Genomic DNA, 26,702 nt, shown 5'->3' on the forward strand with positions numbered 1-26,702 from the left:
ACAAAGTATTAAATAAGGACCTAAAGTCAAATTACAGCTCGTATTGAACTCAGAAGATGAGTACTTCAGTTCAGATTGTGAAGATGGTGTATAAGCTACATCTGGTATAAGGAAGCACAACCAGCAGACTTGGATTAGTGTTTGTAACTGATTAACAAAATCTCAGTTTGCCAATGAAATGTCAGCTAGGATATGAAGACAAAAGAACAGGCACAAAGTTCACTATTTCTCTTTCGACAAGAGTCTTATGACTAGTAGGACAGTTATTTAGCAGGGATAAAATCTCAAAGAAGTGCAGTGTACCTCTGAGAAATTTAAAAAAGGTGAATTTACTTTCATTTTAGGAAGTGACCAAAGTTTTTGAATATGTTTCCTGTCATAGCATAATCAAAACATCCTAAAATTATTCCATCCACTCTTTTATGCAGTCTGGTCCCTCTTTTACATGCTCCACAGCTAACATCTTGTAACATTTCCATTCGTAACAAGATGCACAGTAATTACACACGGAGGTAGATACAGCTGTCATCTCAGACTTGTGGAATCCAAAGCATCCCTTTGCACATGCGCTTATGAAGGAAAAAAAAATAACTACAGAAGGTTTCCGTGTAGATCTGTGAGAAAATTTAGATTTTTAAAATGTGGGAACATTGAATAGCAGTCCTTTACCCCATGTGTCCTGTTTTTGAAATATGCTTGCTATTACAGAAGAACTAATGTAAATATAATATCCATGAAAGAAACACTAGGTATGGTAGGATCTTTTATATTTCAAAATAAAAATTAAAGCCTCCAACCCACTCATTTCCATACAAAGTTAATGTTCGAAGGAGAATGTAATTGGCCGCCATGAAGTTTGAGAGTCATGTGAGAAAATGTTACAAAAGTCTGAGGCTGCCTGGTGAACCATGGGAAAGAAATCGAGTGATGTCACGCAATGCTGTTGCAAAAAACTTCTAATTTTGATAGTCTTTGGAATGATTTTTGTAGGTTTGGTATACAGATTTACAGAGGAACAAATCTATTTTAATTGGTTTATAACTCTGATTATATTAATCAACAGATAATATGAATTAGGTATGGTTTTAGCAGAAAAGGTTGTGCATATTCAGTAAGAGTACAGTTTGATTTGTGAATTGAAAAATACCTCACCTGCCCAAAGAAGGGAATTCCTTGTCTAATGTACGAGTCCGCTTTCACAAATGAGAGTTTGCTTATGGTTCTTGTGATTTCAGTGGACCCTCTTCCAGTGAATTCCACCTCTGAAAAAGAAGGAAAAATTAAGTTCTCTTTTGGAAGGATGCTCTCCTTGAATTTACACTACCTCCCCCTTACGATTCATAATTTGGCAGAGGAAATGAATCAATGTCCATTGTTCATTCTCCCAAAATTACACTGTGTACACAAACCTGTTCCTTCTTCTTGGATCTTGGCTTCCACTTCAAGTTTCATTTCAAATCCTTGTCTCTTCATCTGGAAGATCTTGGTGTCTACTTGCTGAGAGAAGCAGCCCTTGTTGTTTAGCTGGGAGAGGATGAAATAAAATACAAAAATGTAAGACTGGACACATCAGTGGTCAGTTAATCTGGTGGGTTTTTTTTTTTTTTTGAGGCAGCATAACCTTGGAATTTTCCATGATAAGAACACAATACACATTTTCTAGGGATTAATTATTATTACATCTTGCAACAGTTTCTGGCTTATAATCCACAAGTGTATTCCTTAGTATCTGATATTCTGTAGAGTGAATGAGAGTGAAATGCTGTAAGATTTGGGGGTAATCTTACTATAGCAGGCAGCTAACTCCTCACTGAAGTCTGGCTCCCTTCCCATAGTTTGGAGCTATTGCTGGGAAGTGCCTGCCCACCTGAGGACTGTGTTTCCTACCTCTCTGGCATCTAGGTGGGGGCATATGACAAGCGTGGCTCATAGAAAGAGAAAAGTTAACGCCCTTCCCAGCAGAGGTGGCTAAGGTGTGTATGTTTCCCTCTTTCCTTTACCCAGTTGGATTCTCAAGGTGGCTTGATACCAGGTGCTGGAGATGGCGCGACTTCCGTTATTCTGGGGGCGTGGTGCACCAAAAACACTCACAACGGACAGTTACAAGAAAGAATTCCTATTGTGCTAAGTCACTAATTTTTCAAAAACTATTGTCGTTAGCATAGAATCCTCTTATAGATTGGTCTCTTCCTGAGTTAGCCCCGTGTTGTAACTCACTGCTTATCAACAATGCCTTGGTTGTTATTCTCTAGAAGGAAAAGTTTCCCACATACCTGCTGACTGAACGTCTCACAGATGGCACGTGACTCTCCATCAAAGCAGTCAGAGGGGTTACTGTACTTTCTGCACATGCTTATCGTCACATGTCCGGGGACAGGTTTCCCATATGTGTATCTGTCACCAGAACATTGCCAAATGAATCAAATGAGACACTGAACACCCCCATTTTCTACCTACTTATGGTTCCCCTTTAGCAATGGTATGTTTTCACTCCCTGTACTTCCCTTCAACTTCTGCAGGGCTCATACAGTGTTGAGGGCAAGTAAACAAAGCAATGATCCTTCTCTTTTATAAATTTCTAGTGCAACATGCTGAAGTTTACTGCAGTCTTCTTTTACCATATCTTTTTTCTTAATCTTTAATTTTCAGTTTCATTTTTTAAAAAATATTTTTCTTATTGCCAAAGCTACACTAGCTCTTAAGAGAGAAAAAAAAATACGAACAAAGCAAAGAGAAGAAACACTGAGTTCTACCTAAAAACATAAACTATTATCTGTCTTCCCACCATCCCTTCTTTGTTCATATAGAATTGTACTTGTTTACTCTTGACAAAAATGGGATTGTGCCATAAATCTGTCATTGATAATTGCTTCCCTATTTGAGATTTCCTCTATATCTCTGTTTGCAAGAGTATTGGCTCACCAGCTACGTAGGATCAGGAACTTGGCGGGGGTTTCTCAAGACAGTGCTGGGGCAGGGACCTATCTGAACAGTGGGTGCATGAGTGGATGAGATTAGGTGAGATTTCTGTAATATGTTTATCTCTGCCGATTCTGAATGTAAGCCATTTTCCACTATGTATGCAAGGTCAGGTAAATGATCTGTTGTTAATTGAATTTTCTCTACAAGCTGGTGAAGGGAAAGTCACTACCCTTCAACACTGTCTCATTTGTGTGTGTGTGCGTGCACATGCGTAACTAACTTTATTACTTTCAGAATCAACCCTAGTAGCATAGCCTCTCCCGGAACAGTTGCCCTCCCCATGATAGTTGTAATAATCCTGGTAAGGACATGAAAGGGAATAAGAAGGAAAATGGAAAAGCAGCAGGAGAGGACAGTTCTAGAGACGGGGATGCGCCCGTGTATGGAAGGTATTTGTGCTGTTCTGCTCCTAACAAGCCAGCCAAAATAGCCCCAATGGTGAGCCTCCTTTAAAGAATTCATTCCCCTCAAGAGATTTGTTAAAAGTATAAACTCACAGGCCACACACTGACACTGTCACCTCTTCTTCCAAGATAGTGATTATCCTTGGCACTGTAACTTGCACTTCAAACTTAGGAAGCACTGTTCATGGAGATAAAGGAAGTCATGATTGGTTTTCACCTTTCAGGGAACTGGTATTTCCAGGTTCTCAGTAACAATTCCCTAGTAATACTTTAGGGCCCCGAAAGGTAGCCCCTTTCTCCAGTATATCCACCGTACTCGCAAATGGAAATCCTGGGTTGAAGGACTATGGTGGATCAGTGTAACCTAAATGAATTATGGAAGATGCCACTAGAATAAGAATGTTTTACATTTTTTTCAGATTAAAAATTGCTACATAAAGCTATATGAAGTCCTATTCACAAATCACTGATGGTCCTCACTGAATTTAGATGTAAGCTAAATTAGATTAGCTCCAAGCCCAAGCTCACCCATGGGAAACAGAAGAATTCCAAATCTGCTCAAATTCTAGGCCCTTGAAGTTTAAATTAAAAAAAAAAGTTCCATGATTTTTTCATAATCCATACCAAATTCCTCCACAGTGAAGTGGTGCTCTGCTTTTCCACCTGATTCCTTCTGTACCACCACCTTGTAGGAGCCTTGGATGGGCTCTGACGAGAGGGCAAAGGTCAGTTGCTTGAGGCCATTCTCTAACTTGAGGTTCTGCCACTGTGCGATGCGATTTCCTTTGGGGTCCTATGGGCACAGTTACTGTAATTTACAAAAGAGCCTAGAGCATTAGAGACAGTAAAGGAAATCTATGGGGGCTCCTATGTTATCCACAAAGAGCTGATGAGGGAACGGGGCGGGAAGATCAGAACCACCTAGTGTTACATGAGTCTGAAGGCTTCTCCATGAGTAACACGTTTCTGAACTATTGTAAGACTCTCTCAAATAAGAACATTTTCCTCAAATTTATTACTTTATGTCTAATTATGGAATGTTTCACATTGCTTACCTCAATATATACTAGTGGACTCTGAAAGACAAAAGAGGAAGAAAGGAGTTGAGAATTGTTCTGAAATATTCTCAGTTCTAATTTATAAGCAAGACCGCTTTATGTAGAATAAGTTTATCTGCAGTAAAACACAGACAAATGGTAGATCAAGTTTTACAGAACTTTTAATTAATCCATTATAAGCAATTAATGAATAATGTTAAGCACTTACTGGGCTGTCAGCAGCAAATGCATACGTGCCATTCATTCGGAATGGGATTTACTAATATCACTTAAATGCTTGTAAGCATCCCAGTGAAGAACACTGCTATGCTGTTCTACAGACTGAGAAATAAACACTAATGGAGCTATAAGTAACCATGTTCAGATCCAAATGTTACAGTGGGTCACAGTATTCTTAGGCAGTTCTAAGAATAAGGAGGAATGAGAATAGCTCCTCTACTGTCATTGTTTATTCATTTTTAAAACTAATATTTATTAAGTGCCTACCACGTGCTGTATGTAATTCTAGGTGCTGGGAATACAGCAGCACACAAAAGAACAATATATCTACCTTCGTGGAGCTTACATTCTAATAGGGATGGATACATGCCTCATTGAGAATTTTCTAAAGAGTTAGTTGAACTGTGTGACAGACGGCTAAGTACCACTACCAACATAGAACTAACTACTGTCTTTTGGCCAGAAGACTGTTCTAAATGGGGATTTTGCACTATGGTAATGCCAGAAATTGCTGTTATAAATACCAGATTCTTTCTCTCCCTGGTCCTCCTCCAACACCAAAAACAGGCTCCCAGCCTGTTTATATAGATAATAATAATTCTGTGTAGATATTAGGAGACTTACCAACTCATTCAGGGGGCGAAAATTTTCATCCAACGAGACAACACGAAACTTCACTGAAACAGAAATATTTTCCATGAATCTCAAAAGCCTTGAACCAGCCCTAGAGGCAAGTAAGACAAACTTTTAAGGAATCAGGGGTCCTTTGAGGAACGCGGGGGGGGGGGGACCTTTCGTTTTTGAGTTATAGGCCTCTTTGTACCTGTCTGCCCTGGTTTGTAGGTGGGTTTGTCTGTCTGGACAAAGACCAGACTCTCTTTGTTTTTAACCAGCACTGTGGTCCGCTTCTTGAACTCATGGGTTGGTCCTTTCACGTGGACAGTGAGGAACATTACCTCCTCTTTGAATGAAGATCTTGGGACCTGAAATATAGGAGAGATCTTGAGAACCCGTTCAATCTCCCAAGTTTCCTCCCCAAGTCTCTGTCCCACTTGTCCCTGTAGCTTAATTTCATTCTCTCAGCCTCAGAAGAGAAAAGTTAGCATAGACAGGAATTCACGGGTAGAATGATTTCTGTCATTTTACGACTGGGAAGACAGAACACAAGATGGAGGAAAATACATCAGCGGGAGAGGTCATAAATGAGACCCACATCTCCTTACAGACCAGCCGATACAGTCTGGATTCAGTTATACACTGGACTCTCATGGGCTGTAAGCGTTTTACATATGGGCCGTTCTGAAGAGATACTGCATGCTTGCTCACGGTGAGGTCTACAGTTTCACTCTTAAGAGAACGGGGTGGCGTGGTCCTGTCAGCCCACCACTGGGGCTTACGCTGAAAATGGGCCTTGTTTGCTTTATTGATATTTTTTTTCCATTTTAATTTTAAGTAGAAGTCACATTTTCCCTTTGTCTAGTGCATACTGCTGTTTTTTTCTGGCTAATAGGAATTTTCTCTGATCATTAAGTTGATTTTTAATGTCTCCAAGAATACCGTCTATCGTGGTTGGAAATTCATGCATTGCTTCTTATTTTCTACACCTAATCACTACATTTAAATCCCTTCCTGAAGTCCTTGCCAGCCTCTCAAAGGCTTATCTTGACTGAATTCTAGATCCCTGTGTCCCTGGACAATGAAAACAAGTATATTAAGTCAAACAGCCATACTCACGGTGAAGGAGACACAGTGGAGTAAATCCTTCTCTGCCACCACGTCAGTGAAGAGGCTCCTGTTCTCTCTGAGGGACTCCAAGGAGGCGCTTACAGTCACCATCTCATTCAGGTGGCTCAGAACGAGGCAGCCCTGCTCAGGGGTCTCAGTGTGGAGCAGGGAGGGGACCAGCACCATATAGTGCCTGGAAACGGGGGAGTCCAGTTAGAGGAGAGTGTGGGAAGTGAGGCACTGTTCTCAGCAGCACTGTTTTCCACTGCAGTTCTTGTTACTATCATTAGTTCTGTGCCAAGAGAAGGCATATTGATTAGCGTGAAATTGCTCTCTGCAGTTGAATGGCACGTGTGAGAGTTACTCCCTTTTCCATCATCAGAGCCCTGGCTGTGACCATTTTACTTGAAGTGAGCCTTAGGCAGATTAAAATTTGTAGGTACAGCTCACTTTTAAGGAACCCAAATATGTGAGCATCTGAATTCAAATAAAAATATGCCAATTATATTTATTAACACTGTAAATCTATTTTAAATTAGGGTTGCTGTAAAAAGCAAGGAAGTTCTCATCTGTGGCACTACAAAAACCAATTTACAGAACTGTTCATTGAAAAAATATATACATTCAACAACCCTGTGAAAATGGCACAGCAAGTATTTGCTTTCCACTTTACAGATATGAAATCTGAGGCTTAAAGAGAGTCATTAGTTTAAAGTCTCAGTGTTTTAAGCAACTAATAAGATCTTAGTGTGTTACTTAACCCTAGATGTTTGCATATTAAATATTTGCCTTTCAACTCATGGCTAGACAAATATATGATTTTATTGATCCTGTAGTCACCAGACATTTTTGGTCACAGAATTCCTAAAATAAATTTTAGGCATTATACATTCCTTACATATTTTTAAGTAAAGATCTTTTTTTAAATCACAAGTTAAACAATAGCAAAATATATTATTTTTGATGATATTTTAAGTTAATACTTACATTACTCTTTTACAAGTCTTCCATGGAATTTTAAATATCAGTGATAAGATACCCAGTATGACTTATTTAAAAAAGGTACCACAATGTTTTTTTTGGCAGTGATCAGAAATTTAGCATCTTTCCCCCTTTTCCTCCTTGAACTTGAATTATCATGCCCTTTACCACACAGAAGTTTATCCTAAGATTTTTGTACTTCAGAATATTTTCTGGATCACTCTTACTTCTTTATTTACTTATTATATAGATATATAAATATACATACACATATATGTATATATATACACACATATATATGTAATATTCTATGTGGGTAAATAAATTTAACTTTATCTCTTCTTTTAGATTTAATGTGACCATAAAGTTGTTAATGTTAAACATTTTCTTCTGGATTGAATTATTTTCAGAAGTCTTACTAGTATACAACTAATCAAAACGAAATAAATATATTACAAATTATGATTCATATATATTATGTATAAAATCAAAATACTTTTGAAGCACATCTTTAATGAAAACAATGAGCTTTTTTTTGTCTTGTTTGTTTTTGCATATATATCTTTATTGAAGTATAGTCATTTTACAATGTTGTGTCAGTTTCTGGTGTACAGCACAATGCTTCAGTCATACATGAACATACATATATTCGTCTTCATATTCTTTTTCACCATAAGTTATTACAAGATATTGAATATAGTTCCCTGTGCTATGCAGCATGAACTTGTTTGTCTATTATATACATATTAGTTAGTATCTGCAAATCTTGAACTCCCAATTTATCTCTTCCCACCCCCTTCCCCCTGGTAACCATAAGTTCATTTTCTGTATCCATGAATGGATATTCTTTATTGCAAGAATTAAACAAGATCTAAGATTCATTCTGTTGCTATTTTTGGTTTGTGTAGATGTTAAGTGCCATGAAAAATTATTCACACAAAAGTAAATAAATGACAGGTGACACAATAATACAACCGTCAACTAGTTCTTGTAACTTCTTCTGCGTCACCTGCCCCAAATCACCCAGCGTTCTGTTATCAAGAATTGCTTCAAACAGTGAAAAAAAGTGACAATGAATATATGTATGTTCAGGTATAACTGAAAAATTGTGCTCTACACTGGAATTTGACACAACATTGTAAAATGACTATAACTCAATAAAAAAATGTTAAAAAAAAGACAAAAAAAAAGAAGTTGTAAGAAAAAAAAGAATTGCTTCTAATCATCTATCAGCTGGTATTTCTCTCAGGTCCTCCAATTTTTTTCAAACGAAGACTTCGTCACCACATGATCTGCAAAAGGAGTTTGCCTCCTGTCATTAGAGTCCTTTGCTTTCTCAATGTCAACATCAGTATTTCAAATTGCTCCTTTATTTGGCATCCTAGAGGCTTTTATACTCCAGGACAGTGTTCCACGGTGGCATCTGACTGAGGGAGGTTTGTCTTTCTCTTTTAAAGTAGAAGATGGGCAATTCAGAAAGGGGAGGTAAGAAAGGATTAAATAGCATGGTCTGAAGCAGATCAGGGTGAATGTGAGGAGCTAAAAACTGATTCCTTTGAAAGTATCAATCTCCAGTACCCTTTCAAAAGTCTTTGTATATTTCCAGAGAACTGGTAGATTCAGAGACCCAGAGAGTTAGAGAAATGTGGTTAAGAATAAGTAAAGACTGAATAAACCAGACTTGTAAAAATCTCATCAGTGGAAGAGACCTTAGAGATAAGACAGTTTCATGGGGAAGATGAATGATAGAAAGGAGAATTTGAAATAAAGGCATGAAACTCACGGTTTTCCAGAGACTGAGGCATCTGTATGCAGGAAGACCAGAAGAAGGAGAGAAAGCCGTGGCTGAAGGAGTTTGTTCTTCCCCATGCTGCAGGGAGAAGGGGCCGGAGGAGACCTGGCTGTGTTGTACCTTACTCCCTGCAGTTGGTCTGGTCTGGTCCCGAACATTCCTCAGAGCAACTAGGCTTTATGCTGCTCTCTGTGTAAACAGGAAGTTCCACCCACACAAGGTGTCTAAACAAAGTAGAGGTCCCTGAACATTCTCTGAAAACGTCATTACTCTGAGGTACCCAATTACAGTCAAGGTTAATGCCTGGCAGGCTAAGTAGGATTCCTGCAGGGATAAAATCCACATTCCCACTAGTGCTCACTTTCCCTGGGGTTTACCGTAAAGCAGCTAATCAGCTGTTCAGCCCCTTCTCTCCTTTACTCCCTCCTCCCACTTCCCCACAGTACCTTTTATGGCTTTCCTCACATCTCTTGCATGAATAGCTGACAGAGGAAGCTATAATTTAAGCAACCCTGGACAGACTCAAAATAGATATTTCACTACAAGTCAGTCTGCCTGCAAGTCTGTCATTGGATATGCCTACCTCAAATGCTGAAGGGGTTTCAGAATTTAGCAGTTCTCTATGGAAATGATACTGGATTAAAAGAATAGGTTTTTGACCCTGAGGATATTACTGGATTGCAGATGAAGAACCAGGCCCTGGAAGAAGGATGATACAAAAGTTTTCCTGTACTAAGAAAATGAAAACATGAGAGGAGAAGTAGCAGGACCTGAAAAAAAAAGCTTTGACCTACTGTGTCTACGAAAATCTCAGTGCCTTTACCATCTACTGTACAAGTACATTTTGTGACTGCCTTCTGAATACGCTACTCCTCTCCAGTCTTTAATCATATTATCTATTTTACCCATCCATCCATCATCCATCCATCCATCCATCTATTCATTCATTTACCCAATGATTTGATTACTTTATAAGCATTTATTGAGCCCAGTTTGTCTAGGTATGCAAAATCATGGAGATGGAATGGTCAAATATGTACAAACAGATATGCACATTCTTGTGGGTGTGAAATCAGACAAATAAGCAAGCTGTTAAAATACAGAAGCCAGACATCATTATCAGAGAAGTTCAAGATGCTCGGGGAGCACATGAGAGGGGCACGTAATTCAACCTTGGGCCTGGGAAGGGAAGTCTAAGGAAAAGAAAAATATCAATGAAGGTCTGCAGCGTGAGTAGCGGTTAGTCAGAGGAAAGACAGAGATGCAGAGTGCATTCTAAGCACATAAGGAATGACATAAACAAAGGCGCAGGAGGCAAGAACAGTAGGGACACATTTAGTAGAATGAGAAGGGTTTGGTACGGAGAAAATGCCTTTACACTTAGGAAAGTGGTGGAGCAAGCTTGCTTCAAATAAAAAAGGAACTTGTTGGCACCACCTAGGTGTTTAGGGAGTAATCAGTGAAGTGACTTCTTGCCCAGATTTGCTTCTTGGAAAGATCACTCTTACTGATATTTGGAAGACTGGTTGAAAGGAGGCAATCCAGGAGGCAACGTGGAAGTTGGTACAATTATATGGGTGAGAAATAATGGCATTTTGAACTAGGGTATTCTTTTTTTTTTCTGCTTTTATTTTTTTTTTATTGAAGTATAGTCAGTTTACAATATTAATTTCTGGTGTACAGCATAGTGGTTCAGTTATACATATACATATATATGTTCTTTTCATATTCTTTTTTCATTATAGATCATTACAAGGTATTGAATGTAGTTCCCTGTGCTCTACAGTAGGAGCTCCAGGAAACACCAGTGTCTAGGCCATGGGCACGCAAATGGAACCTGGACAACCAGCCTGAGAGAGAAACACAGTCAGGAGAGTGTGGGACCTCTGAGTCCCAAAGAAGGGACAATTTTAAAAAAATAGTCAAGAGAAGGTTTTTACTAGTCAGAGTGATTGGGGCTTGATACCAAGACATCAGTGTTAATAACACACAAAATTAAAAAAAAAATCATTTCAAAAGCTTGCTTAGTTTTATAATATGTTGACTCAAACTATAACAGAAATTAAATTGTTTTTAAGAAATTAGAAATACCTACTTATTTGCAAGATTAATTACTTAAAGAAGGAAGGAGCAATGGAATTAATAGCATTCATTTGGTGCCTTATAAATTACAAAGATGATCTGTAAAGATTATTGCTAAATCCCTGGCTATTCATGTCAAACGCCATTGTGAAATCAAATAACAGATGGAATGATCATTGTTCTGTTGAATTGAGGGATGAGAAGAACATGGGGACCCAGCTTTAAGTGTCTGTGTGGGGCAGAACCCGACTGCAGGGGGAGGGAGAGAATCTAGGGAACAAGAGCCTGTTCCGAGCTTGTGTGGAGGGAAGAGAAGGAGAGGGCGGTACCCGGCAGAGGTGTTGGGGTGGGAGGGACGTTTCTTTAAGGAGAGAGAGACTTGAACAAGTTTAACTGAAATGTTGCTCCTATGAATGCTGAGCAGGAGGATCAATGAAAGGGGAGGGGTTGAATATTGGGACTGGGAAGCCATAATCCCAGGGCAGAGGACTCTGAGGATGCATGAGGTGGGTGTATGGCGTGGATGGAGGAATTATCCCCAAGAGAAGCGACACCACTTCAGTATAATCACAGATAAAGAGGAAAATTTTATCCAAAATGCTCCTTTTACCAAGACAGAGCTTTCTCTTCTGGGGAAGCCGGAAAATGAACTCAAAGGGTAAAAAAAAGAACAGACTGGATCAGTTGTCAGGATACCTGAGTGCTAGTTCTGACTCATTTAATGGTTCTGAGCCTCAGCTTCCTCACCAATAAATAGGGGGTTAATAATATCTCTCCTGGAGGGAGGGTATAGCTCAGTGCTAGAGTGCATGCTTAGCATGCACAAGGGTCCTGGGTTCAAATGCCCAGTACCTCCATTAAATAAACAAACAAACCAACCTAATTACCTCTCTCCAAATTTTTTTTAAATAAAAAAAAATGTATGTCCTGTAAGCTCCAAGGGGTAGTTTTACACAAGATGCTATATGTAACAGTTTTAAAATCTGTAACCTACTGTACCAATCAAAATGACTATTTACATTTTGAACCTTAAAGACTGAGGAAGAGAGCTATTTCATACCTGCTCTGGGCTTTGATGTAGGACAGCATCCCAAGAAAGAAAGGTAGGCCACCTGCCTAACACGTCCTTGACAGAATGAGAGCACGCAAGTTGGACAAGTTCTATACAATTTTGAAGTATTTAGCAAATAACTACTGTTAGGAAGCTGAGGGTAAAGGGGTAAGAGAAAAAGGAAAGTAAGGGAAAGACGGAAGGCAGTGTATGGGAAAGAAAGCGGTGGAGGAAAGCGCAGTAAAACACAGCCATGCAGAACAAAGGAGGATCATTTGGCAATTGAGGGGACGATAAGATTAGGAGGTGCAAGGGCCTAAATAAAAATAAATAGAAAAAAAAAGTTTCCTCTGGATTGTGAAAGATTCCCCTGCACTGCTTGCTGGGAACTGAAGGTAGCTTCTCCAACCACACCAATTGTTACACATAGGCCACCTGTAGTTCCTAACACTAGTGATAATGAAGGACATTTCAGCTGGTTACACATTAACCACTTTCAAAATCAGAAAGCTCAGTTAATAGCATACCATTCTCACTCTATCAGACAGTATACTTGCTTTATCTTTGCGGAAATATCTTGGGCAAACGTAGAGTTTTGAAGTTACGTACAGCATTATTAACTATAGAGGTGTTCTCAGAGATCAGTGTTTCTCATTTGTTCTATCTCATTCACACTCCTTTCTAATTTTTAATGAGAAGAATACTTGAATGTACAAAGATAAAAAGCACAACAAATCCTCAGATTGTTTCTCAACAAACACTATGCTTGCCACAGTTTCTCAAAATCATCAAAATTTTAGTGTTTTCTCTGAAATTAAAAGCCACTTGTTCCTTTAGATTTTTAAGAGTACTGATATTCACAAAAAAATCTATTTTACTAGAGCCTGCATTGTGATGCAGAGGAATTAGTGCCCAAATTAGGACAATTGACTACAACCAATAGAATTCAGTGACTGTCCTCATATATACAGACTTCTGGGCATCTAGAAGTATATTTGTATGATGAATCCGTACTGTAAATTTGCTATGTCAAAGAGTATTCACACTTAAAACATTCATAGATCACATCACCTTTTTAAAAGGACCCTGCCAATTATCTTCCCAGCAATGCCTAGGACTGTATTTTCCCATGCCTTCTAAAAATATTACTGTCTGATAGGGAGAAGTGCATGATATATATTTTTCCCTTTCCAAGTTTAGATAACTGTGATTTCTAGTGATGTATTATATCACTGTTACTTGTAGCAACTCTGCCGCTTGAACTTTAAGTTTTGTCCTGGGGTTTTATTTTCTGATTAGACGTCCTTTCGTACCACCCCCCCCCCCCCATTACAAAACTATTCTCCTACATGTTTTTCCTGATTTAAGGATTTGTGTTTTATATTTTTATCTTTAACCCAATGCAGTTTATTTCTGAATGTAAGACTAGGTAGGGAATGTGTTACAGGACGAGTTTTCCTTTGGTGAAAGAAAAATGTGTGTGCGTGTGCGCGTATGTGTGCGCGCATATGTGCGTGTGTGCGGGTGCGCACAGGGGTGTTTCATGACTCTCCCTTATGAATCCACTTTGTTCTCTGTAGCCCTCATGTTCACTGTGGAACTTTTTCGTGTCAGAACTTTCGTTTTAGAGAGCTATATTTAGTCTGGGAGCAAACATTGGAGTCAGATTTTAATAGGAAAGATGTCAAGCTTTGATTACTTAGATGACAATGACAATACTGCCAGCGACAACGGTACTGATGGGTGGTGATGACAAGTGCTTATGTATGAGTGTGCTGAGTTCTGAGAGCTTTATATATTCTAATTTGTTCGATTTTTGTTATTCCCAAATGTTATCAAATTACAGGCTATTAAAATAACTCACAATTTCTAGTAATATTATAAAATTTTGTAAGAAATAAATTATTCAATATATTTTGCAAAATACTATTAAAGCTGTTAGGTTTTAAATGGTATTGCTTTTTAAATTCATGTGCTTTCATAGCAAGTTAATAAATACGTAGTCTTGTATTACTTCATTTGAAATAGTGAAGTATAATTTGAGGTACAATTGTTATTTATGAAGCAAAAGGTATGAAAAAAAGGCACAATATTTCTTTAATAAGTGTACCAAACCCTGATTTTTGGCTTTTATCAATAATTACAAATAACTCCATTAATTAGCTAGACATTAACTGTCCATTTCTGACAGGAGGTGGTTAAGTCTCCACCTGTTATAGTAGATTCGTCTCTTCCTCTTTGCAGATCTGTTCGTTTTTCCCACTTATGGTTCAATGCTCTGTTGTTATGGAACAAAATTCTAGTTAGAAAATAATTGAGTCATAGGGATGAAGTGTACCACTTGGGGAATATAGTCAATAATACTGTAATAACTTTTTATGGCAACAGATGGCATCGTGATGATTATTTTGTAATATATAGAAATATAACATCACTGTGTTGTGCATCTGGAACTGGCATAGTGTTGTAGGTCAATCATACTTCAATTTAGAAAAGAGAAATATAACATTGCTTTATTTTCTTTAGATTGAATTAAGTCTGACTCTGCTTCCATTCTTCTAAAATTCTTGGTGAGAATTAATCTGAGTTTTTATTAGAGCTCTCCCACACTAGGGTCTGTAAAGCAAAATATTTGGGAAGTTGCTTTAGTTTTCGCTTGAAACCAGTTACCCCTGTATGACCATGCCAATCTCCAGTCCCTCAGTCACTTTGAAGCCTGACTGCTTGGCTGTTTTTTTGCTATATTTGGACACAGTTTTTGCTGAAACTGGGAGCTCTGTGGCCCAGAGTCTGTCTCACACAGCCGTTTAACTCAGAGGTCCCGTCTTTTACCCTGCATGCAATGATGGAGGGGACCCCCGGGTGCCTAGTATCCTGGGTCCCCTAAACCTCCACCAACCCCCTGGTTTTGAATCCTCCGTACCAGTGGGGCTTCTTTTTGAAATTCCCTGCAAAAGACTTCTTTCTTCCCTTCCTCAGGAACACCAAGTAGCCAGGGCTTTCGCAAAGTTATCTTTGAGCAACCTCTGCTTTGAACCTTGAAAACTCTTAAGGCAGAAGAACACAAGGATCTGGCTACACTTTTGAAATAGGGAAGGGAAAAATACCAGATGATAAAAATCAGCACAGATCACATTCTTTCCAAATCCTTTTCAGCAGTGAAACCGAAGCACTGGTTAATGTTTTAGTAAAATCTTCTTCCACATTGGGAAAGAAAACAAGCTGGGAAAATGTATATTTTGCTTATTTTGAGAGAAGAAAAATAAACATGCACAGTTTAAGTTTAGGTATGTTGTGTAACCTTTTTTTTTTTTTTGGAAAAAAAGAGAAAATAAAAGATAAAGGTGGGGGGAAGAGCAGGGTGGTCTTGGAATTCTCATTTTCACATATCTATCTTCATAACCTCACATTACTGAGTAAAAAGCTTGCAGAGACCTCTTGTCAGGCTACCGGGCTATGACTGTCTTATATAGTAGTGAATAGAATGACCCTCCCCCAGTTTCGCCTTTGGCCCTTACTTGATAACGCCATTATTGCCCCACACATATATTCCTTCTACTTCTACAAGCTGAAATATGGTTCTGGAAATGTAGAATTTTAATCTCAGGATTCAATAAAGAACACTAGCATTGCAACTTAACTGTTTCTTTTCTGGAAGCAGTGAGATGTTGGGAACATGTGTTAACTTTGTTTCCTAAGTAGCTACGATTCCTTATGAAAGAATGGATTAGCAGCTTGACCCGATGAGAACGAGGTCAAAAGGCGTTGTAATAAGCAGTGCAGACATAAGGATAAACCAGAAGGGGGCGCAGCCGCCCAGAACACTGAGGTGTGGAGATTGAAGCCATTGTGTTGGGCAGGAATAGGCGCTAATCATGGCTTGCTCTTTCTGGTGACCAGCCCCCATCCTGAAGTTATCCAGGAGCCCACCAAAAGTTTCCTCACTAGAACAAAAGCCTTCTATCACCTAAAAAATTTCATCGGATTTAGGAGCTCTGTGTCAGGAACCAGGCCCAGTAATGCCCCAAGTACTCTTAGCACTTAGGAAATTGCAAGGGTTTTAGGAGCTCTGTGCCAGGAACTGGGGGCAGAGACCAATACGTGTGTGTGTGTGTGTATATATATATATATATATATATATATATATATAAAATTTATAATATAAAATATTACATTATTTCACATATCCTTATGCATTTATTTTTCATATGAATTTTGGAATCAGCATCTTTGATTCTAGTGTTATTTCAAGATTATATAAACTTTATAAATACATTTAGGGAGTATTGACATTTTTATGATGCTAACTTAACCTATCCAAAGATATAGTAAGTTTTAACTTCTGTTCAAGTCCTTTTTGTGTTCTTCATTAGTATTTTGAAGTTTTTCTTATACATATATTTAAATATTTCTTTCATGTTTATTCCTGGGTATCATGAGAAAAACCATATCCAGGACAATAAATGAACCCTTGAAATAAAAAGAAGTCAAAGTTTCGACTACAGTACCTACATTAAGATTCAGAACAAGTAAGTGTATGCCTAGCAGACACTCTTAGGTGGGAAAAAAAAGACTTCTAAGAATTTAAGGTTATTCCTCTTAAACCATATTTGCTAGACAAACCTTTTCCTTTCCACCTGCATACACAGATTGACTGCCTGATTCTTGTGATAGTAAACTTTTAAAATTATTCGCACAGGTGTTCTTTTTCTGCTCTCTACGTAGTGTTTTAAGGATAAGGATAATCATTTCTTTGAAAGCTTGGTGAAGCTTTTCTGTAAAATATTGTTATGCTAATGTATTTTCTAAGTGAAGGAATACTTTTTATTACTAATTCACTTTCTTTTATGGTCACTGGTTTATTCAGTTTTTCAAAATAATCTAACTTTAATTTTGATCATTTGTAAAATTTTTTTCTTCCAGAGTATTCTCTTTTTCATCTAGGCTTTCAAATTTACCAATTACTTATTTCATTAATCTTTAGAATACTGACTTTTTGTTTTCTTGATTCTGTCATTTTATTGACTTCTATTTTATTAATTTCTGTTCTTCACAGTTTCCCTGTTAACATTCTTTACATTTTTCTTTTTTTCATTTTTTTCTAGCTTTTTTTTCCTAACTCATTTCTTCCATTTAACAATCTTTCTTGATTTTTCAACGTGTGTAGTTAGTTTAGGTTTATAAAATGTACTTCTATGTGTATCAGGTATCTAAACAAATAAACTAGGTATCTTGATATATGTTTTAATTATTGTTCAATTCTAAGTGTTTTATAATGTTCATTGTTATTTTCTTTTAATTTTAAAGCTTTTATGATGGAGAATTTCAAACAGATATAAAATTAGGCTAAATAGTATAATGAATTCAAATATATCCACAATATTATATTAATATAATGAACTACTAGACCCGTAACACCTGGTTCTAATATCATCATCCTGGGTTCACTTTTGCCTTACCTCCATCCTGTCCACCGTCCCATCTACCTTCACCTTTTCACCACTTCGCCTTTCCCATTATCATTTTAAAGCAAAACCCATAAATATTTCAATGTGTATTTCCAAAAGAAAAGGGTTATTTTTAAACAAAAAATGTATCACTATTATACACAAACATTTAGCAAAGTATTTTGATATCATATATATTCAAATATTCAGCCAGTGAAAATTTATAACTACTTATTAAAATGTCATGATGTTTTAAAAAAATGTTGGACTCAAGATCAAAATTAGGTCTATACACTGTGATTGATTGACTGATGATGTCTTTTAAATCTCCCAATTCTATTTATTTATTTGTTTATTGAAGTATAGTCAGTTTGCAATGTTATGTCAATTTCTGGTGTACAGCACAATGCTTCAGTCATACACGAACATACATATATTCGTTTCAGATTCTTAAATCTCCCAAATTCTGTTGGTTCTCTCTCTTCTTTCTGAGACAATTTATTTGTTGGAGAAATTAAACTATTTGTCAATTTTCCACAGTATGAATTTTGCAAAATATTTGCTCATGATTTAATTTAACATGTTCATTGCTTTCTGAACATATATAACCTGCAATATGAGTTAAATTGCTCCCGACTGTACATTTTAAATATTTTTATAGCCAATACCTTCTATCTTAAAGACTGATTCTGTGAAGGTGGGGTCTGAGGTTTCAGTGTCTCATCAAATCTTGCTTCTCAGTGACTACTTAGACTGTGTTTATGACTGTTATCAACCCAACGAAAAACATTATTTCAAAAGTGTAGGGTAAATGAAAGAAAAAATGTCTTAATCTATTATAATCATAAGGTATGTTAAGGAACAGAAGGGTAGTATTTAGTAGGAAAGGCAAAGCAAAGATATAAGGGAGAGACTGAAATAACAAACAGACTCTTGAGGAAGCGACTTGGAGTGAGACTTACGGTCCTGCAGAGGCTGAGGTGTTGATGGAAATCAGGACGAGGAGGAACAGCGTGAGACAGGAGTGAAGTCTGTCCTTCCCCATAGTGAGGGACAAGGCTCAGATGCTGTGTTGTGTCCGACTCCCTGCCCTCAGCCTGGTCCCTGCGATCTCTCCAAGTTACCAGACTTTATGAGGCCACTCCTTGTAAACAAACTCCACCCCGGGGCCTCCAAACAGAGTTGCTAGCTGGGCACGGATCCTCTGAAAGGGCTGTTGCTCTCAGTGATTGCCTCAGTACTCGCAAGGCCAAACCCTGACAGGCTCTGAAGCATTTCCAGAGGATAAAATTTACCTTCTAGTAAGAATGAATTTTCTGTAACTTTGACAGCAAAGATGATGAGGGCCTTTCAACCCACCTCTCTTCAACTCCCTCAGAACTCTTATAAGCAGACAGCAAAGCAAGCTGCATTTGAAGGTCCTGGGACATGTCCCTCTGCCTGTAACTCATTCAATGCAGATTCATTTCTGGGAATGAGTGAGGTATAGTTTTAGGGGGACTTCTTGACAGAGGGTTGAGTAGGAGTCCCTGGGGGACAGGGATTCAGAAGTGCCTGTGCACCACTGAGGCGGCAGGTGTGCCCTACTCCCGGCACTCCTCCCCGCCCTGCTAAAGCTGAAGGCAAGTCCTGCTCACAGCGCCCTCCCCTACATCCCTGTGGCTGCAGATGTGCCCCACTTGCATGGTTCTCCTGCAGTCTTGCTGAAGCGGGGGTTCAGCACAGTCCGCACAGGGGAGCTCTCTTGATCACCTGGCGCTGACGGCCAGAGGGACAGACATTCCTGGGCCCCACAGGTCTGCAACCGTCAGAAAGGCAATTCCAGGCAGGCTGCCACACCCAGGGCACTGCCCGGACAGCAGAATGGAATGTACCCCCAGTGCTTGACAGGCTATAGAGGCACTCGCAGGGGACGTGGGCAGGAAGACATCTTCGCACCCTCCCCGGCCTTGCCGCAACTTGCTGGTACCTCCCAGAAATGAGCTGATACACTAGCCTGAAACCCCAATTCTTGAAACTGTTGCCCAGGTGAACACCCCCAGATCTGCTAGTCTGGAGGTCCACAGGGCCTACAGTTGCAGGCTCACAGGACCAGATATATTTACATGCCTTAAAAGCTACTGCCTGCCTGAAGATCTGGCTTTCAGTCAGCCTGAAACTAGGTGCTGATGGAGATCACTCTTTTTGGAACATTGTCAGGTCTTGAGACACCTTCAACAACTAGGACCTGTCAAGAATAAATCAGGCTACTTAGACAAACACCCAGGTTTGAGAGACAACCCAGAGCTAGGGCAAGGATAAGTGAGAATTTTCACCTCCTCCCCAAGGCCACACCTTCAAGACTGGGAGAGTAGCTGTTTCACTTAATACATAGACTCAAACCCAGAGAGTTAAGCAAAAAGAGGAGACAAAGGAAGATGTTTCAAATGAGAGAATGAAACAAAACTTCGGAAAAAGACTTTAATAAAATGGAGATGAGTGATCTATCTGATAAGGAGTTCAAAGTTAACAGTCAAGAAATGCTCACTGAGCTTGGGAAAGAATGGACGACTATAGTGAGAACTTCCACAGAGAGACAGATAATGTAAGAAAGTTCCAAACCGGAAGTCACAGAGCTAAAGAAAACAATGACTGAACTGAAAATACACTTGAGGGCTTCAGCAGAAGACAAAGTGAAGCAGAAGACACGTCAGCGACCTGAAAGACAGGGCAGTGGAACTCTTCCAAATAGAGCAACAGAAAGAAAAAAGAATTTAAAAAAAGTGAAGATAGTTTAAGAGGCTTATTGGACAACATCAAACAGAATAACATTTACATTGTAGGAGTTTCAGAAGGAGAAGAGACAGAGAAAGAGGCAGAAAATTTATCTGAGAAATAATGGCTGAAAACTTTTGCTAACCTAGGGGAGGAAACAGACATCCCGGTTCAGGAAGCACAGAGAGTTCTGTATAAGATGAACCCAAAGAGATCTATACCGAGACACATTATAATTGAAATATCAAAACTTAAAGAGGGAATCTTAAAACCAGCAAGAGAAAAACAACTTGTAACATACAAGGGAACCCGCATAAGATCCTCTGCTGAGTTTTCAGAGTGGCACGATATCAAAGTTGTGAAGGAAAGAACTTCCAACCAAGAAACTCTATCCAACAAGCCTATCATTTAGAACTGAAGGAGAGAGAAAGGTTTTCCATACAAGCGAAAGCTGAAGGAGTTCATCACCACTAAATTGGCTTTACAAGAAGTGTTAAAGGGAGTTCTTTAAGCTGAAAAGAGAAGATGCTAATAACAAGAAAACACATATAAGTAAAAATCTCACTGGTAAAGACAAATATATAGTAAAGCTATATATTTATAAGTAAACCACTTATAAAACTCTCATGAAGGTTAAAAGACAAAAGAGTAAAATTAACTACAACCACAGTAGACAGTTAACAGTAAGCTAAGGGAAATTCCAACTAAAAATGTAAAACATGATATAAAAACATAAAATGTCAGAGTAGGGAGTAAAAATGTAGAGTTTTTAACGAATGTGTTCAAATTTAAATTGCTGTCACCTTGGAATAGACTGTTAACATATATAGGCTTTTACGTGATAATCTCAAGGTAACCCCAAGGCAACAGCCTATAGCAGATGTACAAAAGATCATGAGAAAGAGATCTAAACATAACACTAAAGAAAGTCTTCAAATCCCAAGGGAGGAGAGCCAGAGAAGAAGAAAGGAACAGAGAAGAACTATAAAAGCAGCAAGAAAACAACTAACAAAAATTTTAAAAGCTTATAAAACTTGCTACAGAATATATTAATGCAAAGCTAAAACTTTGGTTTCTCTTTGTTAAATGGTATATTGGTTTTTAGCAATTAAATTGTGGTCATTTGGGGGAATAACTCTGTGTCTGAGTCTATGTATTAAGTGAAACAGCATCCTCTCCCAGTCGTGAAGGAGTGGTTACTGTAATCAGTTAACTCATTTTCCTATCAAGCAGTTTGCTTCTTGATGCTTGCTGACAGGTTCTGGAAAGGGTTCTACTAGATATTCCAAACTTTGCTATCTCAAAGAGCAGGCTCTTGGATTCAGGTTTCTGAGACGTTATTCCTTAGACAACTTTCAGGCTACATGAGTGGATCAAGACAAGATTTCCACGACCCTTTGTAAAAAATTATTATTTATTTATTATTATTTTATTTATTATTTAACAGAGATATTGGGGGGTCGAACCCAGGACCTTGTGCATGCTAGGCATGTGCTCTGCCACTGAGCTATACCCTCCCCTCTTTCCATGACTCTTTTTACTTGGGAAGCAAATATACTTCATTAAAGAAGAATGCTTGAACTAAGAACAAACAGAACAGGAATTACTAAGATAAAGTGAAAAAAGGAGGGAAATTAAAATGTGGTTGTTTATTTGGAATATGATAGGTATTATTTTAAATGTTGTATTTTTAACACGTAAGGGGGAAAATTCTTCCTCTTTCTTTTTACACTGCATCTAACCCCCAACTTAGTAGATTTTGGTTCTGTAGATGGAGACAAAACATTTTAAAATGATATCTGATTCGTGCTGACTCCCTTAGAATTCAGGAACAGAAACTTTTACTGGATCTCCATACTTTTCATGGCAACATAGTTATTTGCATTAGTTTAATAAGAATCTTTTTTTTTAACCTGGACTTAATTGGACCGATTGATTGTGTAATCAAGGCCTACTTGGAGCAATAATATTTGAAAATAATTCTTATTTAATCAGACACGACAAGCTCTCTGTTGAGAAATATGGGTGAAGTCAACACCTACAAAGCCTTCTCATGAAACTAACATGGTGCCTGACGTATAGGGTCCCAGCCTTGCAAATATAAAGATTGTGTCCTGGCAGGCCAAGGGTCTTGGGAATTTGGAGGACTTCTAGATGAGAGGAATTCAGCCAACTTTGTAGGTACTACAGATGAAATAACAAGTTCTAGAGGTTCTTAAAAGTCTAAACCAGGTTCCATATGAAAGTTTCTTGACTGAAGTTAATTATGTGGCCTTAGTAGTTGCTAAACACTAAAGGCTCAAGATTTGCAGATGAAGCCATACAGGCCTGCCTGCATGGCTAATTAACCCTCTTGTTAACCTATGAAAAAACTGGTACAAACTTGATAAGACAAGCACGCCCCGTTTTGAAAGTCAAGAATAAATCTTTGAAGAGGGGAGACTGTCCGAAAAATTATCAGAAATGCAGAAATAAGGTAAAAATGAGGATTAGCACATTCTTTCAATGCGACTTAGAAGCAAGGGCCATGTAAGGAACACCTAGCAGAATATACTTAGTTCATCACATTGTTTAATACAGATTAAAGGTTCCAGGCTTAGTGTAAGTTACTTGCTAATTTTCGTCAGGTACACATGCAAAGAATTTCTGTTCAGTGGAACAGATAACCCCAAAGATTTTAAGGTATGTTCTGTTACTCTGTTTTATACCTAACCCATCATTCTTATCCTAACAGTTTTTGTTAAATTGTCTGTGAAGTATGATCTCTTGAGTACTCTGTGAACTAGTTATAACATCTGACTGGTTACTTCATTAATTACTAGTTTAAATAAAATGTTTGACTCATGTTCTTTTTATATTTGCCTGAGATTATAAATTTTCCTTATATATACATATAAATATATATTTTCTTTTTGAAAATTATACTTTGACAGATAGTTTGTCAAAATAAGAAGCTACCAAAGTTAATAACATCCATCTTTTGAGTCCCAGTTTGAATTATAAAATATTTTATAGAAAAGGTGCTATTTTATTTTACACAATTTGAAAAAGGCGTTCCCTTTTACTTTCAATCTTTTTAAAATGCTTGATCACAAGAAGCAGTTTAATTTTATATTCTGCCACTTGGTTCCCGTGGAAAGGGAATTTGGGGGGCAAGTGTACTGATGATAAAAGTCTTTTGTGTGGTTTATATATTAACAGACTTTGAGTCATCAAGGATCACTTACTGGGCATGATAAGTTTTGTTGTCAGATTAAGTACACGTTACATTTTGGGAGAGTTTTTTTCTCAGGAAAAATTTTGTTGAACAGTAACTTGAATTCTTACAGACTCTTTTGTCTTTAGTGCTTTGGGTATTCTTTATTTTAACATAATATCATTAATTCTGATTCCTAAATTTTGTAACAAAAGTGCCTAGGAATATTGAGTGAAAAACATGAGGATATTTCTCACATTATTGCTATTTAAAGAAAGTGACTTTATATTTTTAAAGTTACAACTCAATATCAAAAAACAAGATGACTGAAAAATGGGCAGAGGTCCTGAATAGACATTTCTCCAAAGAAGACATACAAATGGCCAACAGACACATGAGAAGACTTCACTAATCATCAGAGAAATGCAGATCAAAACCACATTGAGATATCACCTCACACCTGTCAGAATGGCTAGCTTCAAAAAGACAAGGAGTAAATGTTGGTGGGGATGTGGAGAAAATGCAACCCCAGGACACTGTGGGTGGGTGTTGTTACAGCCATTATGGAGAACAGTTTGGGGGTTCCTCAAAAAAATAAAAAATAGAACTAGCATGCGATCCAGCAATTCTACTTCTGCAGATTTATCCGAAGTAAACAAAAACACCCATTTGAAAAGAGTCTGCATCCCAGTGTTCATCACAACATTATTTACAATAGCCACCATATGGAAGCAACCCAAGTGCCCTACCTACCTATGCAAATATGCTCACTCAGCACTGGTCCCTTCAGTCACACCGTTTTTTTATTGAGTGTCTCCTATATTCCCAGCACAGTGTTGGGTGAACAGACTGCAGTCATGATTAAGATACAGGTTTGGCTTTCAAAGAGGTCTAAATCAATAAATGAGGGGAAAGTAAGTAATTTTTTAAAGTGTGGGATTTTTTAAGTTGAAAGAGGGGTACATATCCTAAACCGTTGGCAACGTAAAGCGGAGAGCCCAGTTTTGCACCAGTGGGCTGTGTATCAGAAATCAGAAAAATCAGAAAAACTTGCTTTCTTCTTCCCACCATTGCTTAGAAGACAGACTATCTATTATGTAACTCTGAAATAATTCTTCCTTAAAATTTTTCAGTGGTTTCTATCAACAAATGAGACATATTGTTCTAGTCTTTAATCATCATGTAATTTTATTTTTGCCCATATCTTTTAATTTGTTTCTGTTATACATTGTATAATTCTTTCAACATATCTTACTATATGTGTCCATGAAATTAATCTTTACTTTTCATTTTGTTATTCAGCCCAAATTCAGAAATTAAGTCAGAATTAGAATTCACATCATGTGAAATGAATAAGTGAAGATAAAATGTGTCTGAATAGGGAAGGCTAAAAATTGTAAAAAGTTGACATTCATCATCATTATAAATTAATTCATATTCAATGAAATTCCAAACAATACCCAATATGACTATGGGGATAATCCCCTTTATAAAATGATTTCAAAGTTCTACCTGGAATAAATAATAAGCTTAGTATTGCAAAGAAAAGGTGACAACAGAGGAATGAGGACAGTCTGGCCAGAGTAGTTATAAAAACATTTTATTAAGCCACAATAATTCAAAAATTTTAGTGCATGTGAAGGAATAGACTAGCTAATCAACAAAATAGAATAAATCACTCAGAAGCAAGCCCTAAAATGTATGGTAATTTAATTTGTGATAAAGGGGGCAGTTTTTATTAGCAGGGAAATACAGAATTGATAGAATTGGTCAATAAGTGATAATGGGACTGTTAGAAAGTGATATGAGGGAAAAAAGTCAATTTAGATGCTCTCTCAGTCACCACCCAACCGACAACAAAATAATTTGAGATGGAATTAACTGTAAAAATGTGAACCAGGACTTTTGCTTCCATGCATGGAGGATTTCATAACCAGAAAGATGTCTCTAATGCTATCCGTTTGTAAGCCACCCCTCCCCCCTTGCCCTAGCATCCATTACCCCTGGAAACCACTCATTTATTTTCCAATTCTATGATTCCATCATTCCATTCCATGTTGACTATACAAGGAATCATATAGTATGACCTTCTGAAATTGTCTTTCTTTTCACTCAATGTAACATTTTTGAGATCCATCCAAGTTGTTGCTTGTATCAGTAGTTAGTCCTTCTTTATTACTGAGTAGTATTCCATGGTATGGATGTACCACAGTTAGATTTAATCTTTCATCTATTGATGGACATTTAGGCTGTTTCCAGTATTTGGAAATACTGTTTTCTTTTCCCTATCTTCCTGTGGTTACTACGTTTTTTGGAATTTCATTTTGATTCATCTATAGTTTTTTGAAGGTACCTCTTTGTATACTTTTTCAGTGTTTTTAGAAACACTGTGGAAAATAGCTGGATATTTTAGAAGAGAGTTATAACACTGATAAAGAACAAAAGAAAAGAGAGACTTGTAAATGTCATAAATTTATTCAACATATAAATTTCATGTACTTCCAATTCCTGTCCCTTCTTTCCCCCACTGTCTTCTCTCTTGATAAGTCTGTTCTTTGTTTCTGGAGAAGTTCATCTGATGAGGTCCATGAGTTTCCATTTTCAAGCATTTCCATGTTCTAAACAGTAGAAGAAAAGGTAGAAACAGTAGGGAAATTTTGTGATCTAATAAAGGAATATTTTTTCATATTTTAATTATAAATATTTGAACTAAATAAATTTTAATTCTTTTAATGCTAAGGTTATTCCAGTTTTTTCATGCTTTACAGTGGAGAGCACAAGGTCTTACAGCAAGTGCTGTATTGTTGAAGATGAACCCTGTCAACAGCCTAAAGGAAGGTCTTGTAGATCATGTCTCTTATGCCGTCTTATATAGATAATTTACAGTGAAAAATTTCCTGACCTTAACTAGTATAAGTTTAGACACATCCTAGAAAGGTCATGAGTGGTAGATATATCACCACTGAGTATAGACTTGTACACTGAATATTAGGTGATTTAGCTTTTATATG

General features: G+C 37.6%; 3 protein-coding genes across 5 annotated transcripts in view; 1 reads left to right on the top strand and 2 right to left on the bottom strand.

Moving 5' to 3' along the window:
* Nucleotides 1–18,853, bottom strand: part of A2M (alpha-2-macroglobulin) — a 45,011-nt gene extending 26,158 nt beyond the window's left edge. Inside the window, exons 1-10 of one of the 2 annotated variants that reach the window (XM_074357241.1) lie at nucleotides 18,704–18,853; nucleotides 6,398–6,581; nucleotides 5,487–5,646; nucleotides 5,288–5,340; nucleotides 4,442–4,462; nucleotides 4,011–4,179; nucleotides 3,480–3,564; nucleotides 2,274–2,394; nucleotides 1,410–1,524; nucleotides 1,153–1,262 (exon numbers count right to left, since the gene is read on the bottom strand). In XM_074357241.1, the coding sequence (XP_074213342.1) occupies nucleotides 1,153–1,262; nucleotides 1,410–1,524; nucleotides 2,274–2,394; nucleotides 3,480–3,564; nucleotides 4,011–4,179; nucleotides 4,442–4,462; nucleotides 5,288–5,340; nucleotides 5,487–5,646; nucleotides 6,398–6,581; nucleotides 18,704–18,786 (1,101 nt within the window). In that variant the 5' untranslated portion in view covers nucleotides 18,787–18,853. Of the gene's footprint in view, nucleotides 1–1,152; nucleotides 1,263–1,409; nucleotides 1,525–2,273; nucleotides 2,395–3,479; nucleotides 3,565–4,010; nucleotides 4,180–4,441; nucleotides 4,463–5,287; nucleotides 5,341–5,486; nucleotides 5,647–6,397; nucleotides 6,582–9,152; nucleotides 9,358–18,703 lie in introns of those variants that run through there. The other variant, XM_074357239.1, reaches the window with a different exon arrangement.
* KLRG1 (killer cell lectin like receptor G1) overlaps nucleotides 1–26,702 on the top strand; it is a 130,236-nt gene that overhangs the window by 71,815 nt on the left and 31,719 nt on the right. The gene's annotated exons all lie outside the window — the stretch shown is intronic.
* LOC105062187 (pregnancy zone protein) overlaps nucleotides 26,145–26,702 on the bottom strand; it is a 37,878-nt gene continuing 37,320 nt past the window's right edge. The window contains exon 36 of the mRNA XM_045510209.2: nucleotides 26,145–26,309. Within this exon, the coding sequence (XP_045366165.2) occupies nucleotides 26,293–26,309 (17 nt within the window). The 3' untranslated portion in view covers nucleotides 26,145–26,292. The remainder of the gene's footprint in view (nucleotides 26,310–26,702) is intronic.

The sequence above is a fragment of the Camelus bactrianus genome, chromosome 34 (genome assembly GCF_048773025.1).
Source record: "Camelus bactrianus isolate YW-2024 breed Bactrian camel chromosome 34, ASM4877302v1, whole genome shotgun sequence".
Taxonomy (NCBI): Eukaryota; Metazoa; Chordata; class Mammalia; order Artiodactyla; family Camelidae; genus Camelus; species Camelus bactrianus.